General features: G+C 41.2%; 1 protein-coding gene across 1 annotated transcript in view; it reads right to left on the bottom strand.

Annotated features, from left to right (window-relative positions):
- Positions 1–13348: 13348 nt before the first annotated feature.
- LOC124775311 (frizzled-9-like) overlaps positions 13349–18459 on the bottom strand; it is a 218101-nt gene continuing 212990 nt past the window's right edge. Inside the window, exon 5 of the mRNA XM_047250146.1 lies at positions 13349–17888. Coding sequence (XP_047106102.1) covers positions 17328–17888 — 561 coding nt within the window. The 3' untranslated portion in view covers positions 13349–17327. The remainder of the gene's footprint in view (positions 17889–18459) is intronic.

Genomic DNA, 18459 nt, shown 5'->3' with positions numbered 1-18459 from the left:
CAGTTATGGCCTTCAGCCCAGTGAGAAGGAAATGAAAGGCAGTGATGTTACAGAGTAAGGAATGGTTTACAAATTGTAATATATCTCTTCTGGCCATTCACTAGCATCATCTTCTCAACTGTGGGGAACTCCAGAGGCAGTTTCCATCATCTGGTGGAAGCAGGGCTTTGTCCAGTCTGGAGCCAATGATTGGCCTTTCTGTAATCCATCTAAAATGGTTTGTAATCAGGGCCTGATAGGCTGGTATGAGGAATTGTGACTTTCCCACGAATATGAGCATGTCAGAGCAGAGAGATGGGAGAATGAGAGTCAGAGAGGGAAAGGGGGGGGGGGGGGGAGGAGATGGAGAGAGAGTGGAAATAGAGGTGGACAGCGAGAGGGGAAGGAGACACATAGAGAGGGGCGAGGAGTAGGTGGATGGAGAAACAGGGTGGGTGCAAAGGAGGAGGTGGACAGAGAGAGGGAGAAGGAGGATGTATGTGTAATATACAAGCTGTACACAGGTGAGGCCACTGATAATATCTGAATTTTAGCCAGTGAGAAGATAAGGGGAGGAGATTACAAATACTACAAATAGAGTTCAGTTTTGCCGTAATACCAATTTTTTAACAAACAGTAACTTTTTTGTGAAAGACAAGAAATTTAATTCTTTCTTAACAAGACTGTGAATCCAGTTTTCCTCAACGAGTCAAGGAAATTGCAGTGGAAGGTGATACAAGGATGCCTCACATCTGACATCAGAGTGTCTTGTGCCAGGAAGGCAGAGCTTTATCTAATTCAGAGGAGTATCTTTAATCGACTTTAAAAGTTGGACAACAGGGAGTACTGTAAAATTCTTCACCTTGTCATCAAAAAGACAAAAGCCACATGCCATGCACGAAACATTCAAAATTCCAAGAACAAACTGTAGAACATTTGGAGGCAAAAACCATGTGCCATGCACAAAAAAATTCAAAATGCCAAGAACAAACTGTAGGAAATTTGGAGCATAATTAGGCATGAACTTAACAGACTACCCAATGACAGTATTAGCATAACTGATGACATTGAATTCACATCAATTCTTTCTAGCAGTAGCTGGAAACACAAGGACAAAATGGACCATAAAAAATAAATCATCAGATTTACTTGGACAGGCACTACATATTTCACCTGCAGACATCATTTTTACAAAATCATCTGTTAAAGAGATCATAAAAAATCATCAAATCACCAAGATGCAGTATTCATCAGGGTATGATCTCATCTCAGCCAAAATACTAAAATTTTGTACCGACTTGATAGTGTCACCTCTTGAGTTACCTTTGTAACCAGTCGATGAGTAAATGGGTATTTCCTGAAAGACATGTGCTATACGCAGTAGTAACAGTCATTTATTAAAGCATATGTAATAAAGTTACCTCTAAGTATAGACTCAGCTCCCATCTCCTCATGTCCACAAAAATATTTGTTAGATAGAAGATTATTGAATCATTTTTTATCTTTTTGTGAACAACCTTTTAATATCTCAGCTTGGCTTCTGTAAGGGCTCTTCTATGGAGAAAGCAACATACAGGGGCGGCCCATCAGAAATTTTGTGATATAATTTTATTTGGCATATTTTTTCAGTATTATGTCAAACAGTTTGAACATGGCATGACTTCGGTGTAGTACGAGTGACACAGACCAGAGGCAATGAGCTCCAGTTTCCACTGCTTCGTTGCAGACACACAATGCTACTCTGAGCTGCCGGTAGCCATGTCATTTGACCAGCACCAGGGGCCAACGACAGGTGGCCCATACTCCTTCGACAAACCCTGCTCATAAAACTGCAGTCAAAGTGGTGTGACCAAGCAGTTTCCCTTTCTCTGCTTTGCCCCTTGCTGGGTCACCTCAAATGGGCCCACTGGATGAACCAGCTCATGCACTATACCTCCCTTTCCCTGCACCCCAGTGAACGTGGAGCCATAATGCCATAATATGTCCCGTCCCCCCCTCGTCATCCCAAGAAAGCTCACAATTTTTTCTGCACAGATATAAGACATTTTGTAATTAGTAAAGTAGATTTAATAAAAATAAAGTGTTATTGAAGAATATTATTTAAATAAACTATACAAATGAAAATTTTGCACCCAATGAATTAAATGTACCTGTGTAGTGAATAAATAGTAAATTGTCCAGCTTTATAAAAGAATTGGAAGTAAAACAAAATCTACATCTTAGTGATTGTGATGGCTACTGTACATTGATTTTATTGTGATGTATAATCAAGAACAGATTTTATTTGCTCCTATTAAATTATTAACAGTGTGAATTATTAACAGGAAATAAAGAAAAAAGGGCTATAATTGTGCATTGAGAACACATTCCTTTCCAAATAATTGCATTCTTATTATCATTTTACCTTCAATTTCCTTGCTTTGAGCACAGCAATCTCATTGGTAATGTGACTAAAGTCAAATTTAGTAGCTGTGTCATACTCCATTGACAAGATAGCTAATTTGACAGTCTGCTTCACCTACATTGACCATAAGTAGTTTTTTATCATCCTTAATTTGCTGAAAGTGCATTGCAGTCATCATAAATATCCCCACTGTTATTTTGATGTTTGCATAAGCATACATCAAAAACAAAAAATTCAAAATATCCAAATGGCAATCTGTGCTAGTGCGCTTCATCAGCTCTTTCTACTGGAATTTGAAAGCAGCTGTTTCATTAACCAGCTCTGCTGTATCAATGCTTCTGTTATATTTGACACCAAAATCTGCTGTGTATGTCTTAAAAAAAGATACAGAGCTCTCATTGAATGCTTTCCTGGCAGGAAATTAAAGAGATGAAATGACGCGTTGCATGTTAGATCCATTTACCATTTCACTTATTATTCTGTAAAATATTTTGCAACAGTCTAGCTTAAACAGTTTCACTCCAGTCCTTAGTTTGCTCAAATTAACAAAAATGGGAAGCCTATCTTTAAATGGCGTATTATTATTTGCTTCAGCATCTGGTTGCCGACCTTTGATATCCTACAATACTGAAGTGACGTACCAGCAAAAGCTCCAGTTTTGAAATGAGCAAGCTGTGTAGGCAGCAGCTATATGAATTAAGCACCCTGATGACATATGACCAAAGTGACACATGTTCGGTTCTGCATTCCAAATCCTTCCCCCCACCCTTACTGTCATTCGACAACAAGAAATGTTGCAAACAGCAAATGGGCCCATCTCTCAGTAGTGTTCCATATTCTGGAGCTGTGTGGTTGAAACTTGAGTATTCTTACAGTGATTTTAAAATGAACGAAGTTGACTGTTTACTGAAACTGCCCTTTAATTTACTAATGTAATTAGCTACATAAAAAATCTACTCACCAAGTGGCAACAGGAGACCACACATATACAGAAAGGTTTTATGTATGCAAGCGTGTGGAGCCAGTGGCTCCAACGAGCAGAGGGGTGGAAGGGCAAGGGAGACAGATGAGGGAAAAGGACTGGAGATGTTTAGGAAAAAGGGTATAGTCCAGAAAAATCTGCCAGAACCCCAGGTCAGGGAAGACTTATCGGACAGGATGAGAAGTATGTATGGAAGAGTAGCTATAAATCAAGCTTTGGGTGCACATCAACCAGCTAAAATATTACACACACAACACAAAAAACATAAACAAAAATTGAGTTCATGTCTTTATATACTTTATTATTAGCTACAATATTCCTTGGATTAGGCCTATAATTATAACTGTGTAACTACCATATTTACCATTTTCTGGTGCTTTTAAGCAGTATGATATAAATGAAGGTTATACAACAAACAATTTGGAACAATTATATGATAAAGTTTATTGACTAGGAAAACCAAAATCAGTTTGGCTGGACAGAACAACTCCATCCTCCTGAATTTGAGGTCAGAGTCTTACAAGCTCACTGCCTCATTCTGTAATTCTGGAATGAATAATGTTTCTTCATTTATGCATAAATTGTTCCATGTAACATGCAACAGGAAACATCATTTTCTTCTTAACTGCCCATACACTGACACCTGCTGATGATTCCTGGACTGTTTCCAGTCACTTGCTATGTAAAACATAGCTCCACTCTTCACTGTCAGTCACATTAAGGCACCCACTCTTGACCCCTGGACTGAGAAGATGCTGCTGAGCCCCTCCACTTATATTCAACTATTTTTTACTGTCCACCTGAAAAACTAAGCCAACGGGCATTACTATCATGCATTTGACACATGATCCTTGTGAAAGCAGTAAACCATAATCAGCTACTGCAATGTGACAAGATGTTGCAGTTATCCCCTTTCATTACTATCCACTACGCTGAGGCCTCTACATAACCTTTATTTGTGTAATATGCAATGTTTGTGATAAATGTTTTAGCTACATTTTTTTAGTAATATTTTTAATTTCCTTTGGCAGTTTATTATATGATTTAATCTCCTGATATATAATGCTGTTTTGAGTCTTTTAGTCGTTTTTTCTGAGTAAATGTAATCCCAAACTGGGTGTTGTTCCATGATTATGTATGGAACTATTAGTGCAGTATTTATTAATATTTCCCCTGATGTTCACCACAGGTTGGTATAGGTACTGACTTGGTGCAGTATGGATGCCCAATTTTTTAAACAGCCCAGTGAGCCTAACTACTACTTCCAGTTATTAGTCTTGTGGCAATGCAAGTAGCTGAACAAGTAGCTGAAAGTGTGGACTATCTTTATAGATGAATTAGCAGCATATTTGTTTATATGTTCTTGCTTTTGTAAGATCATTCTGTTTTTGTTCCAGAGTATTTTGCTCTTTGATTTTAGCTGTCCATTAAAGTAACAATCATAAAATTTATGACATCAGTATTCAGTTGTGGGGAGTAGTTTCCACAAGTGGTGATGCTGCAATGGCAGGTTCTAAATGAGATCATTTTACATAGTGACATGGAGACTCCACCTCCAAGATACTTATCAGATGCTTCAGAAGACCTTCAGACTATTCCACAATTGATATTAACTTATGAGCAAGTGCCAAACACTTCACATTGTATGCAGCTCGCAGACATTTTGCCATCAAGCTGCATCATACCTTCCATGCTGCACAATAAATTCATCACACCACCGTGCATGCTGCAACAGCCTTGTCTTCAGTTCCAGCTCTTGAACTTTCTTTGAGGCCTATAGCATCTCAGCTGATAACATGCAAGTCGTCCTCACTGTTGGACCATTGGACTCACAAATTTTAGTTGTCATTATCAGATGTGGGCCTGCTGAGGGTAGATATAAACACATCAAGAACAGAATACTTCACTGAGTGCGAAAATTGATGGACAACTGCATTCAGCAAGTACTTCAAGGTGAAACTATTGGCAACAATGCCCCTTCTACATTTTGGTGTCACCTGTGATCACTGCTTTCCATGGCTGAGGGTTCTCACATCATGCTCAAATAGATTTGGATGAGCTAGTTACCTTTTGCAGTGAAAATCATAGTCATTCCCAGTACCTCCTCACCTTTCAACTCGCAGCTATTGATTGCGGATCAGCTTTATCACACTCTAACATTCAATTATGTATGTGGTCCCCCACAAACTGCACAACACACAGTCATGGGTATGGTTATGAATGCCACCACTAAGGAGCAGCAGATCTGACTTACAGAACGAGTGAGTGCACTATGTTGCAGCATTGACGCTCTTCAGCATTGACTCTGAGGCGATCCTTCTACTCCCAGCAGAACTCAACCTATCAGATGGTGCAGCACATGAGGTAACACCAACCAACATGCAAATTGTGCTGATATCATTCACACTTTGGACAGCTGTCGAGCAAACACATACACTCATGAAATTACCAAACTGGGGGCAGCAATTGGAAATAGGCATGACCGATTGCTCCACTGTACAGTACCTACCCATTACTGCAAACAATTTTGCCTCCACTATAAGAAAGTGTGCCACCAATACTCAGCTGCATGTTAACAATGTACTCCTTCATGTTGGCAACATACCTGTCTCAAACACAGATGACAGGCAGTCTATTCTTCATAGTGTTCCTATGTCATATCAGCTGTATAAGGACAGGTGGAACGAGCTATTTATTTGATTGACATATGTTCAGTCATCAGTGGTTTTCCAGCTGCATCAAGAAATTGTTCAGATGTCAAATCACAGCTCACGGCAGCACACAGTTTGATTATTCCTATGTTCTGTCAATTTCATGCAGTCATGGCTTTACATTTCTCACAGAACTTTTGGTGAATTTTCCTGGTCTTGGACATCACTAAAGCCCACACTTAGTGCGAATTTTCTTCACTGTTATGACATAACTGTGTCCATACTGCACTTCACATGAGTAGTGAAGCCATACATGAACATATGATAATTCTATGAGACATGTCTGGTTTGGCAGCAACCACACCCCCACATGAGAGGAATTCAGCACATTCAGCAAAATGGCAGCCAGTACAATAGTTTGAAGTAAAACATAACACCATACACCATATTCTGACTACATTGAGGCCACCAGTTGCTTACAAGGCTCGTCAGTTGGCTCCTGTTAAATATAATGCTGCGAGGAAAGAGTTTGATGAATTGCTGGCTATGGAGGCCATCAGACATCCTGACAGCACTTGGGTGTTGTTCCTACATTTAGTTCAAAAGAAAGCCCATTCACGGCATCCTGAAGGCATGCAAGATACCGAATTGCTATCCTATTCCTCATTTAGATGGTTTGACAGTCACTCTGACAGTCATCAGTGGTTTTCCTGCCGCATCAAGAAATTGTTCAGATGTCAAATCAAGGCTCACAGCAGCACACAGTTTGATAATTCCTATGTTCTGTCAATGAGATGCAGTCGTGGCTTTAGGTTTCTCACAGAACTTTTGTTCCCAAGAGAAATTGATAGGCTTGTGCATGTGACGTCTTAAAGCGGTTCCCCTAACAGAAACCTATCTGCAATTATGTTATTTCATAGGCATGACTAATTTCTATAGGTACCACCTGCCATGACCAGTGGTGGTCCAGGAACCGCTCACAGAAGTGCTTTCTGGCAACACTTTGTGAGGTTAATCCCATAATGCGGACACCTGAAATGTCTGCTTTCCACAAAGTCAGATCCTTCTTGATCGCTCTCTTCCTTCAGACCAGTGGCTGTGGTCATAAATGTTAGCCAGGTGGCTGCAGTAGAAAGTAAAAGGGTCATGGCAAACCCTCAATTTTTTTTTTACCACAAGTTGTCTGACACTCAGACTAAATGAAGTGACTAGGACTGCAAACTTTTAGCAGTCCATGAAGCAATTAGATATTTCCAAAAACAAGCTGAGGCATGCCACTACTGTCTTTATAGACCATAAACCTGTTTCATTTTCATTTAACAACCCTCGCAATTCCTGCTCTTCTTGGCATTTTTTCCTGTTACAATTTATCGCACAATTCACTACAGATTTGCATCACCCACAAGGAGCTGACAGCTTAGTTGCAGATTACTTTCCAAGAATCAACGTGCTCTCCTCAGAAGTGTTTCTAGCGAAGCTGGCTATGGTACAAGAAATGGACAAGGACTTACATGAGTTCCTTTCAAAGCAAAGAACAGAATGGAGCTGAAACAAGTACTTATGAGCAGCTTCCTCATCTGGGTTGATGTTTTGCAGAGTCAACCTCAACCTTTCATTTCATTCCATTGTAGGAAGCAGGTTTGTGATGCAGTTCATGATCTCTCACATTCTGAAGCCTACATGACTATCTGTATGAGGGGAGCAGACAGATAAGCTTGGCTTGGTTTATGTCACTACATTTGTGGGTTGAGGCATGCCTGTCTCATCAGCTGGCCAAAGTCAGACATCACATCCACAAGCCTCTCAATTTCTTTTGGGAACCAACAGGCCATTTTTCTCATATCTATAGACCTCTTAGGGCCATTATACCAGTGCAAGGATTTGAATATATAAGGGGCATTCAATTGAAAACCAGTCACTAGTGTAAGGTAATGGTAACGAATTTTAGTAACTCAAAAATGAAGTTATATACAGTACAGCACTTCGTCGTCCATTGCAAATCAAAGTCCGCAAATAGCTTGTTCTAGAGGTCCAAACACATGAAAGTCACACAGTGAAAGGTCGGGACTGTATGGTGGATGTTCCAGTGTTTTCCACTGAAACTGCCGCAATGTTGTCTTCACCACATTGGCCATGTGTGGGCGGGCATTATCATGCAGGAGGATAAAGCCATTGGACAACATGCCTCGGCATTTCATCTTGATGGCTCATCTAAGGTCGTGTAAAGCATTCCCTTCCACAACCATTTCCAATGTGATGACACGATGAGCCTGTCCAGGATGAGCGTTGTCTTCCAGTGACTAGCGCCCCTCAAGGAATCACGTGTGCCATTCCACAAGACTTGAATGACTCAGACTGTACCCACTGTACACAGCCTTCATCCGTTGATACATTTCACAGCCTCCAACTCCCTCCACCACCAAAAATCGAATCACTCATCCTTGTTCCTGCTTACTTGCCTGCATGTTTGGTAGTGGATTATAACTTATGTGACCACCTTCTCTTCAGCGTGAAACCACGCTGGCACTATGCAACATCAAACAGTGTGCACGCATCAGTCTCTCTACCAATAGATGGTGCCACCATACAGGCAGTTATGTGGTACCACCTTACGTGTAAGGCAAAGATAGACACACTGACCAGGTTTCATTTGAATGAACCTCATATTCTCATGGGCACTGATAGGTCTACTCACTGGGTCAAAGCCTCATCTATTATGGACATTTCTGCAAAGACATTTGCATGAGTTTTCTTGATAGCCCGGATCCCCAACAGATGTGGCAGCAGATCGAGGCCGACAACTTGGGTATTCTTTGTTCAGTGAACTAGCTACTTTATATTGGTTCACTCTTCATTGTTCCACCAGCTACCATCTGGCAAGCAATGGCATGGTGGAACGCTGGCACAGAACACTCAAGTCAGTGTTAATGTGTCACAAGTCATCCTAGTTGACAGCATCACCACTAGTATTACTTCAGCTGTGAATTGCTTTCAAAACCATTGGTGCTACAAATGAGGAAATGCATTGCAAATTTCTGACTTCCTACAGCATCTCACCATACAAACCCACCCATTTTGTGCCTAAAGACCTCATTTACTGTACCCATGTCACGCTCCATACGGATGTTGTTAGAGCACCCTTGCAACCACCTTACACTGGCCCTCTCCCAGTTTTAGAAAGACACACTCACACACTGACACTCCTAGGCAATGCCAAGCCCACTGAGTGGGTAAAACCAGCATACCTGATCATCAATGGACTCAGCTGTTGTAGATGCTCACAAGTCGACAAGCATTTCTCCTCTCAACGAGCACTCACAACCATTAATACTGGCACCATTTCTCTTGAGAGCAGGCCGGCTATTTTGGCACAAGTATCCTTTCATTCCAGGATTTCCACTCTACAGGAGGGCAGGGGGGAGGGACAGGGGGGGGGGGAGTCGTGTGGCAGTGCAAGCAGTTGAACAAGAAGGTGAAGGTGTGGACAATCTTTGTGTCTATGTGATGTTTGTTCCCTGATTTCCACTGTTCATTAAAGTAATTGAGTAATAACATTTGTGATGTTGCTATTCAATTGTGGATTATGGCTTCCACATTATTATGGCCCTCTTCTGCAGTTTAAAAACTGTGTCCACATTTTGTGCCTTTGATCCTCAGAAAAGAATTTCATTGTACGTTTGATCACCAGAAAAAAACTCTACAACTAAGAATTGAGTGTCAGTTGGCATAGTATGTCACTACAAGACAATGGCTGTTGCAAACTGATGCTAGCACCCTAAGAGCAAAGCATGCTGATCACATTCTTGTTGCCAGTATCTTTGTATGTTCATTCCAAGTTAGTTGACAATCAGTGTTAACCCCTAAAAACTTTGTGTTTGTTGCACAGTCTATAGACCTATGATTTGTGCTTACAATGACAGAACTGCCTTGTCTCTTATGCTGAGCTGCATACGTCTTCTTTATGTTCAAAGTTAACTTATTATCTTCAGCCCAATTGTAAACATCATTGAGGGTTTCATTTGATTTTCGTGACAGGAGTACTGATATTTTATCAGTGACTATGATGTTGCTGTCAATGGCAAAGAGAACTTTTTCTCCATGTCTTACATTGTGTGGAAAGCCATTGACATTATTAAGAACAGGACTGAATCCAATACACTATCCTGAGGAACACCTATGTTTGAATATTTCTTGGCTGACAGTTGTTTTAACAAAAATTTGTTGTCAGCACATGTGTGAAAAATCCCCACCTTTTGCACCCTGTTTTCCAGGGAAGACTAAAATCACTCATTCACCTTTCCTCATATCTAGTACTTTTGAGTCAACAGTGTCAAAAGCCTTGGAGAAGTCTAAGAAAATGCCTGTAACACAATCAAGCCTATCAAAAGCTTCAAATACCACTTTCATGAACTCTGCAATGGCTGATGTTGTACTTCTTCCACTTATGAAACCAAGCTGTGCTTCATTAAAGAGGCTGCATTTATTCATGTAACTTATCTATGCCTCTGACATAATTGCTTCAGTTATTTGTGAGAATGAAGACAGCACTGAAACTGAACTGTAGTTTTCAATGCTTTCAGCACTACCTGGGCACTATTTGTGATTGCCTTAGTTACTCTGGAAAAACACCTGAACTAAAGGATTCATTTATTGTGTTTGTTAATGGGGCTTCTATGCTGTCTGTACATGCCTTCAGAACAGACAGGAAGCTCATCTATGCTTGCTTACTTCTTATTTTTTAATTAATGTACTGTCTTCCTAACTGCAGTCTCTGTTGTGGGAAACAACATTATTTTCCTTGCTACGTAATATGTACATCATTGTGGGTGCTACATGTGTCTGAGGAAGATTTTGCTGCAGCTTCTCCTCAGCAGCAGAAAACAATCATTTACAAAATTTGCTAATTTCTGAGGACTATCTATTATGCTACCCTCATCTTTCATTTGTATATTGTTATACTTGCATCTATTTTTTCCAGTTTCTTGTTTTACAAATCCCACATCACTTTGCTTTGCTTTTATTTTCTGTATTCTACATTAAGTTCTCATTGAATGATTTTCTTGCCATAAGTACGTTCCTGTATATTTTTTATACCTGTTACATTACTCATGGAACTGTGGGCTAGTGCAGCGCTTTTGCATAGACCTGAAAAATTTAAGTGTCCATGAAGACGTTCTAATATTGGCAGTTATCCATCTATTTTCCACAGCTGCTAGTTTTAGAAATTAAAAATGCTGCTTCAAAACTTAATTCAAACAATGTGCAGAATTTAAAGAACTTACATCTATATTGCTTCCCATGTACACTTCATCCCATGTTTGATTTGCCAATTCCCTGGAAGAATTATGTGTCTCATGACCTGAGAAAATTATTTTGTGGGCTTGCTGTCTTGCAGGTTTCGCCAAGCCTGTCTTTAGCTTTATTATCTGAGAATGATCCGAAAGGCCAACATCTCTTATAAGTACTTTACAATTTTCCGTTTCAGAATCCATTTCTGTGATGCCAAAAGTGCTCAAAATTCTTTGGAAGTTATGCTTCTATAACTTTAATTTATGTTTGGTTTACCACTGACATGACAGTTGCTCTCTCTCCATCATACCTTCTCTCTCTCTCTCTCTCTCTCTGTTTGAAAAAGATCTCTTAATATATTGTTTTTTGTTGTTTCTTCTTATTGATTTTTAACTATGAATATTGTATTGAGCAGTCAGTAAATTGAGCCATGAAGTGGAGCTATATCTTTCAATGTATTGAACTCAAACAAAACGTGCCATGGTTGAGTGATTTCCAGTGTCAGGAATGTATCATAACAAAAGACAGCCAAAAGGAAATTAAATGGAAGGAAAGAAGAGAAGCAGCTAAAGACACAGGTCTCAGAACGTTTATAAAATGTAAGGTGCATTTTGTTGTTCACTGCTAATTTCTTAGAAGTTCAGCTGTAACTCGAAGGAGAGAGGTTCTTGTGCTAAGCACTTACACTTATCAATCAGATCATTATGACCACCTACTTAACGGCCAAAATGTCCACCTCTGGCATAGATAACAGCAGTGGCGTGTCATGGCATGGAAGAAATGATGCCTTGGTAGGTCGCTGGAGGGAACTGGGACCACATCTGCACATACAAGTCACCTAATACCCGTAAATTCCAAGGAGGGGGCCGATGGGCTCTGACGCCACATTCAATCACATCGCAGATGTGTTCAATCGGATTCAGATCTGGCGAGTTTGGGGGCCAGTACATCAACAGGAATTCACCGCTTTTCCCTGAACCACTCCATGACACTCCCGACCTTGTGACATGGCGCATTATCTTGAAAAATGCCACTGCCGTCAGGAAACGTAATCGTCATGAAAGTGTGCTCGTGGTCTGCAATGGGTGGACAATATTTCTTAACCATCGTGGTGCCTTGCACAAGCCCCACTGGAGTCATGGGTGCCCATGTGAATGTTCCCCAGAGCATAATAGAGCCACTGCCAGTTTGTCTTCGTCCTGCGGTACAGATGTTAAGGAGCTGTTCCCCTGGAAGACAACGGATTCACATCCTCTCATTGGCATGATGAAGAAGGTATCAGGAGTCATTAGACCGTGCAGTGCCCTGACACTGCACCTATGTCCAGCCCCGATGGTCACATACCCATTTCAGTCGTAATTGCCGATGTCGTGGTGTTAAAATTGGCAAATGCAAGCCCATCATTAGGAGTGTTGGGTGGACTGTGTGTTCACACACGTGTACTCTGCCCAGCATTAAAGTCTGATATTAGTTCCACCACCATTTGCCACCTGTCCTGTTTTAGCAGCCTGTGGTGTCCGCCATCTGTTATGAGGGACGGCCACCCGAGCCCGCGATGTCAGGACATAGTTTCACCTTGAGCTTGGTACTTGTTGAAGACATCACCACAGCAGTCCTCAAGCACCCATTAAGTTGTGCAGTTCCTGGAATACTTGTATCGAATCTGTAGGCCATCAAAATCTGCCCTCTGTCAAACTCAGATAGGTCACGCGCCATCCCCATTCTAGACATGGATGGCACACTCACCGATCCTACATGCACCATGCATATGTCTGAGTAGCAGCTGCTATTGCCTGGGTGGGTTTGCATCAATAGTAGGTCAGTGGTCACGATGTTCTGGCTGATCACTGTAAGCGTATCAGATACAGAAAGTGAAGTAAGTTATCAAATACCGGGATCCCACTTAGTTTCCTATCAGCATAGCACATGAAAGGAAGGAATGGAGATTGATGGTTTCACTTCCTGTCAATGATGGGGTAAATAGAAATGATAAAGCACATTAAACTAGGTTACTATGTTGAGTTGTAATTAAGTTGACCAAAGTTTCACTTCTGTAGAAGCTTTATTTAGATTCAAAATTAAAAGTATGTACAAAATATTTACAAGATAATACATTTTAACAACACACTGTATAGAAAATTACAGTCTTTTACCAGTCATTGTGTCACAAGCAGCTTCCACTTGCCCATAAAAAAACCTAGTGAATCAAAATGTCTTCTGTATGGACCAAATATACATCACACAGCAAATAAAAATATTAATACAAAATATTGCTTTTTATAAATGTGGTACGCTGTACATTGTCATACAGAAGAATGCACTGGAGCTCTAACAGAGAGTTTGCTAAGTGATGGAATATGTAACCATCACAATAAAATTGTTATATATGTTTATGATACAATTTAAGGCACTGTTTGCCATAGGTACTTTAATATTTTAATATGATGAATACTGTTGTAAAACAAATGATGGTGACCTGTTGATTCTGTAGGCTCTGAAGGACTAGCGAACAACACACCGATCTGCTGTTCCTTATCCCCGTACTTACCTAATAGCAGAGTGTAGCACTTGCTAACACAGGAACTTTTTTAATTGAATGAGAAGATGTGACTCTGAAGGTATAAATTGGTATCTTTTTCGGTTAATGCAATTTATTCACAATTAAAGATCTGCATGAGGTTGTTATCATAGTATTAGATGTCATGTTGAGTCACAAGTGCCCTCTGTTATGTATTTGACACAAACTAGGCAGTATAGAAGCATGATTGTATAATAATCACCTGGTTGGTTTTTGCATACACAGCAGGTACCCTGTTCATGTAGTTCAATTGAGCCAAATATCTTATACAGGTACTTACTGAATTTCAAACTTCTAAGTGCATGTTAGTCACTGCCTCTAGCATCAATTTTCCACCAGGGTTCTAGTCCTGTTTGAAATAAGGCACATTTTCGCCAAAAGAATGGTTTCATAGTATGACTTAGAAATTTGCTAGTTATTTATCACTATGCAAGGTATGCCAGAATGGATCCAAGTTGTATTCAACTTCAAGAACTGATCTAGTGTAAGGGAGCCTGAAAAAAATGTGCCCACTAAAATGCACAACCATTCCTTATGCAATATTGAACCTCCCACCCTTCAATCAACATTGAGGAATCTTGTCAGCATTGGGCTTTAACACATGTCAAGCTGAATGATATACCTCATGCCATGTGTCTGCCAGCAGTTACAGCAGAGGCTCATTTCTAATTTCTTGTGCCTGGGCTAGTTTGGTGGCGAAACATGTATCATAAGTGTTCTAAAGACCATTTTGCTAAACACCATTGTGACAACATTCTGTTATTACTCCAAATGTGACGCGAGTCTGGAAGAGTAGCAGGGATGTAAGCTTCATAGCAGCCTGCATCCCAACACTAACAGAATTTATTTATGCCAAGATGGTGACTACAGTCATAAATTGTCAGCCCCCAACCATGTTTGCCCATCAGATATAATAGGCACTGGAGGGTGCCCTCAGTGAAATTTCTTTTCTATTTTGTGTTTCACAAAAGAGATAAAGACTGCTCAGTGTTCCTCCATCACAGCATGGAAGGTCTGCAACCCTTTCGAAAGGTAACAAAATGACAAACAGAATTTCTGTTATTCTTATTATTAAAAAGGGAAGGAAGATAAGGGTTTAATATCCCACTGATGACTAGGTGATTAGAGGTGGAGCACATGCTTGGATTGGGGAAGGAAATCAGCGGTGTTCTTTCCAAAGCAATTATGTGATTTAGGGAAACCATTGTAAACCTAAATCTGGATGGGCACATAGGCATTTAAACTGTCTTAATCATTGCATCACTTCACTCAGTTTTTGTTGGTGAAAGCAAGCAGTAACTTCAGCAGTTTCTTTGTAAGTATACAAATATTAAAAATACATTCATTGGAAATTTGTGTTAAAATGTTGGTCTAAAAATACTGTATCATTAATATTACAATATTAATAACAACAAATGTATGAAAAATACATAGGCAGTAGTATTGCTGGTGACAAAAACATAACTAGAGTATTTTTGGAAAATATGTACAAGTTTTCAAAGAAATTGTTTTTTTGTACATTCTTCACACTATATTTTTACACACTATATATACAGGTAGGCCATGTCTCTAAAATGTATACCACATAATTCCAATCTTCTACACATCTCACATTCCTGGTAATGAACAATTCTAAACATTTCCAAAATATTTTTCTCCATTTTTTACTCATACTGCAGAAATATCAATGACTCATCACAGACATTATGAAGATAAATGAAAAAAAAAAAAAAAATCCTGTGGAATATATGCAGGTACTTGATTCATGTCTTCACAGTGCAACAACTGCTGAACCAGACATCTTTGAGTTGTACAGTCTACACAGTTACACCAACATAGAATGGTGGAAGGCTTTACTGTGATCTTATTTACAGCAAATAATTCTGACCTTAGGAAACTGTTGATGAAGTACTTGTTAATGAAACAAAAATGAGAGAGAGCAGTGTATAATTAATTAGGTGCAATGTAACAAAGCATCATAATTTTCTATTAACAAATTTTAATGCAGAGCAAGAAAATTATGACCACAGAAACCTGTTGATGAAGTACTTGTTAATGAAACAAAAATGACAGAGCAGTATAATTTAATTATGTGCAATGCAACAATGCATCATTATTTTCTACAAACAAATTGTAACAACTGAAAGGCACCCCACAGTAAAATTCACACAAGCTGTAGATACTTTTTAACCAGCCCTTTGCATAAGATACTAATTTAGAGGTTCCCCATTATGCTGATCTGCATTACTTACTAGCAACCCCACATGTCAGCCAAATTAATAGAAAAAGCATTGCAACATTACTTCAACTACACTGTATGTAAATATGTGGGGTATCACACAAAGTAAATCTTCCAAGAGTCAAGAAGATGCTCAGGAAGTGACTCCACTTTAGTAACATGAGGAATGTGTAATAACCTTACATGAAATGAACTCAGTTATTCAGCTTGCAAGAAAACGAATATGTAAGCAGTTGTATTGCTGGTAATGTAAACAGAAGATTCAAGTTTTTTTTTTAAAATATACGGACGTATTATGCGGACAGTATATCGTGGCAGTTGGCTGCGAACATAAACAAACGAGACCTTAGATTTCCAAAGAGGAGAGGAGCGTTGCGGGGCAACAAGCCTACCTCCTTATCGAAGGATTGCCAATCTTACGTCTGCTTTCTGTGCCTCCACGAAAGCAGAATTGTAATAATGATCATAGGGATTGTTAATTCCTCCTGTTGTAATGAAAGTTGCATTCGAATCCCTTTATGCAGCAGGATTAGTTTCTTCACTCATTTCAAAATTAGAAAAAAAATCAAGCCACAACACAAAGCAATTGAAGTATACAAAGTGTTCAGTAGTGGCTATAGTGCAAATGTTTGCTGCAGTCGGCAGTGGTCGTTCAGGCGTGAACTGTATCAGTATCTTACGCGACCGTATTTCGAAACACTCCCCACCTAAAACTGCCACAGTATAGTGTTCACATCATACTGTAAGAAAATTAGGGTTTTGTAGTGAGACCAATCGTGTCATATAAATTATCAGAGCTGATCAGTATTTCCAAAGGAATTCAGGGGTTACCCACTGAGAGGAACTGCTGTAGGCACAGTGTATATGGTGAAAATGTAAACTGGTAACAGTCTGGAGTGGACAGCTTTGCTCTGTGCAAGAGAGGTCAATGTCTCGTACAGGTGACGATGCCGTAGACTGGAAGAGAAGCCTCGATGCATCCGAAGGGTCGTGCTAATTCTCACCCCACCAGTGTGTACTACATCCAGAGCCGGCTTTTATACTCCGAGAACTGAAATGTACTGCGGTTATCTCCGTACTTTACTTCGAACACACCACTGGCCGGTATAACGTCGCGCAGTGTAGCGCGGTAGTCGGTAGGTGCATACAGAGGGCCGATCGGCGGTACATGCCGCGCCCCGGAGAAACTCGCAGTGCTCGGGCAGTCAGACCCTGGAGACGTGCAGCGAGCCGGAGGCGGGCGTCCTGGCGAGCGGCAGCGCGTGGTGCTGGTGGGCCTTGCGAGGCGCCGTGAACAGCTTGGACCAGGCGCGGCACGTCTTGCCCGACCACACCCACATGCCCGAGGTGACGCCGACGACGAGCGACAGGAAGAGGCGCAGCAGCGCCACCTCGACGGCGGCGGCGGCGGGCAGCGGCTGCGGCTGGCAGCCGGCGGGGGCGGCGGGCCCGGCGGCGGTGGCGGCGGCCATGCGGCAGTCGAGCGCGTGCAGCAGCGCGAGCGCGCGCCAGCGCGGCCGGTGCCACGATTCGTACAGCAGGCAGGCGAGCGCGCCGGCCGCGGGCAGCGCGTACAGCGCGCAGAACACGCCCAGCCGCGTCATCAGCCGCTCCAGCTTGCCGGCGCCCGCGCCGCGGCCCGCCACCTTGACGGCGGCGCGCACGCGCAGCAGGGCGGCCCCCGCCAGGGCTGCCAACACGACGCCGGCCAGCAGCAGCGCGCCCTGCGGCACCACCACCAGCGCCACGGCGGCCGACTCCGACACCTGCGGCCATACGCTGGTGTCAGTCCTCTCACTCATTCACTCGCCGTATTCATCGAGAAGGCCAACCTTCCGCTATGCTGAATGAGGCGAGGTATAAAATATACACGAACGACAAAGAAATATATTTCAGAAACTGAATGCGTGCCATGTATTAACACAACTATCGCTATACGGTACTGCGTTACTAACACACAACTTTGCAGGTATAGCTTTCAGAAATATGGCAGCTGCTTACGGCTGGGAGTGTTGAAGTTTCAACTATTACCTCGAAAACATAGTTACATAGTCAATTTAGTGGTTTTATATATATATATATATATATATTTTGTACGTATGTGTCTGCAGTTCAGATGCACACTGATATCCCATCGCCACAGTAATATAGCGCGCCGCCAAAACAAAATACAGCAGAAAACGGAGTGTACTGCTGTAATTGGTTTTCTGCAGTCATATCAGGCCAGTTTACATGACTTCTTTAGCCGTCTGGATTGGCCCCACACTGCTGCACCGTCTCGGTTACGTATCGAACACAATTCTACTAAATAGGACAATATCTAAAATGTTTGACACA

This window comes from Schistocerca piceifrons, chromosome 2 (assembly GCF_021461385.2).
Source record: "Schistocerca piceifrons isolate TAMUIC-IGC-003096 chromosome 2, iqSchPice1.1, whole genome shotgun sequence".
Lineage (NCBI taxonomy): Eukaryota > Metazoa > Arthropoda > Insecta > Orthoptera > Acrididae > Schistocerca > Schistocerca piceifrons.
The sequence above is the reverse complement of the archived record's forward strand: the minus strand, read 5'-3'. Positions and strand labels throughout refer to the sequence as shown.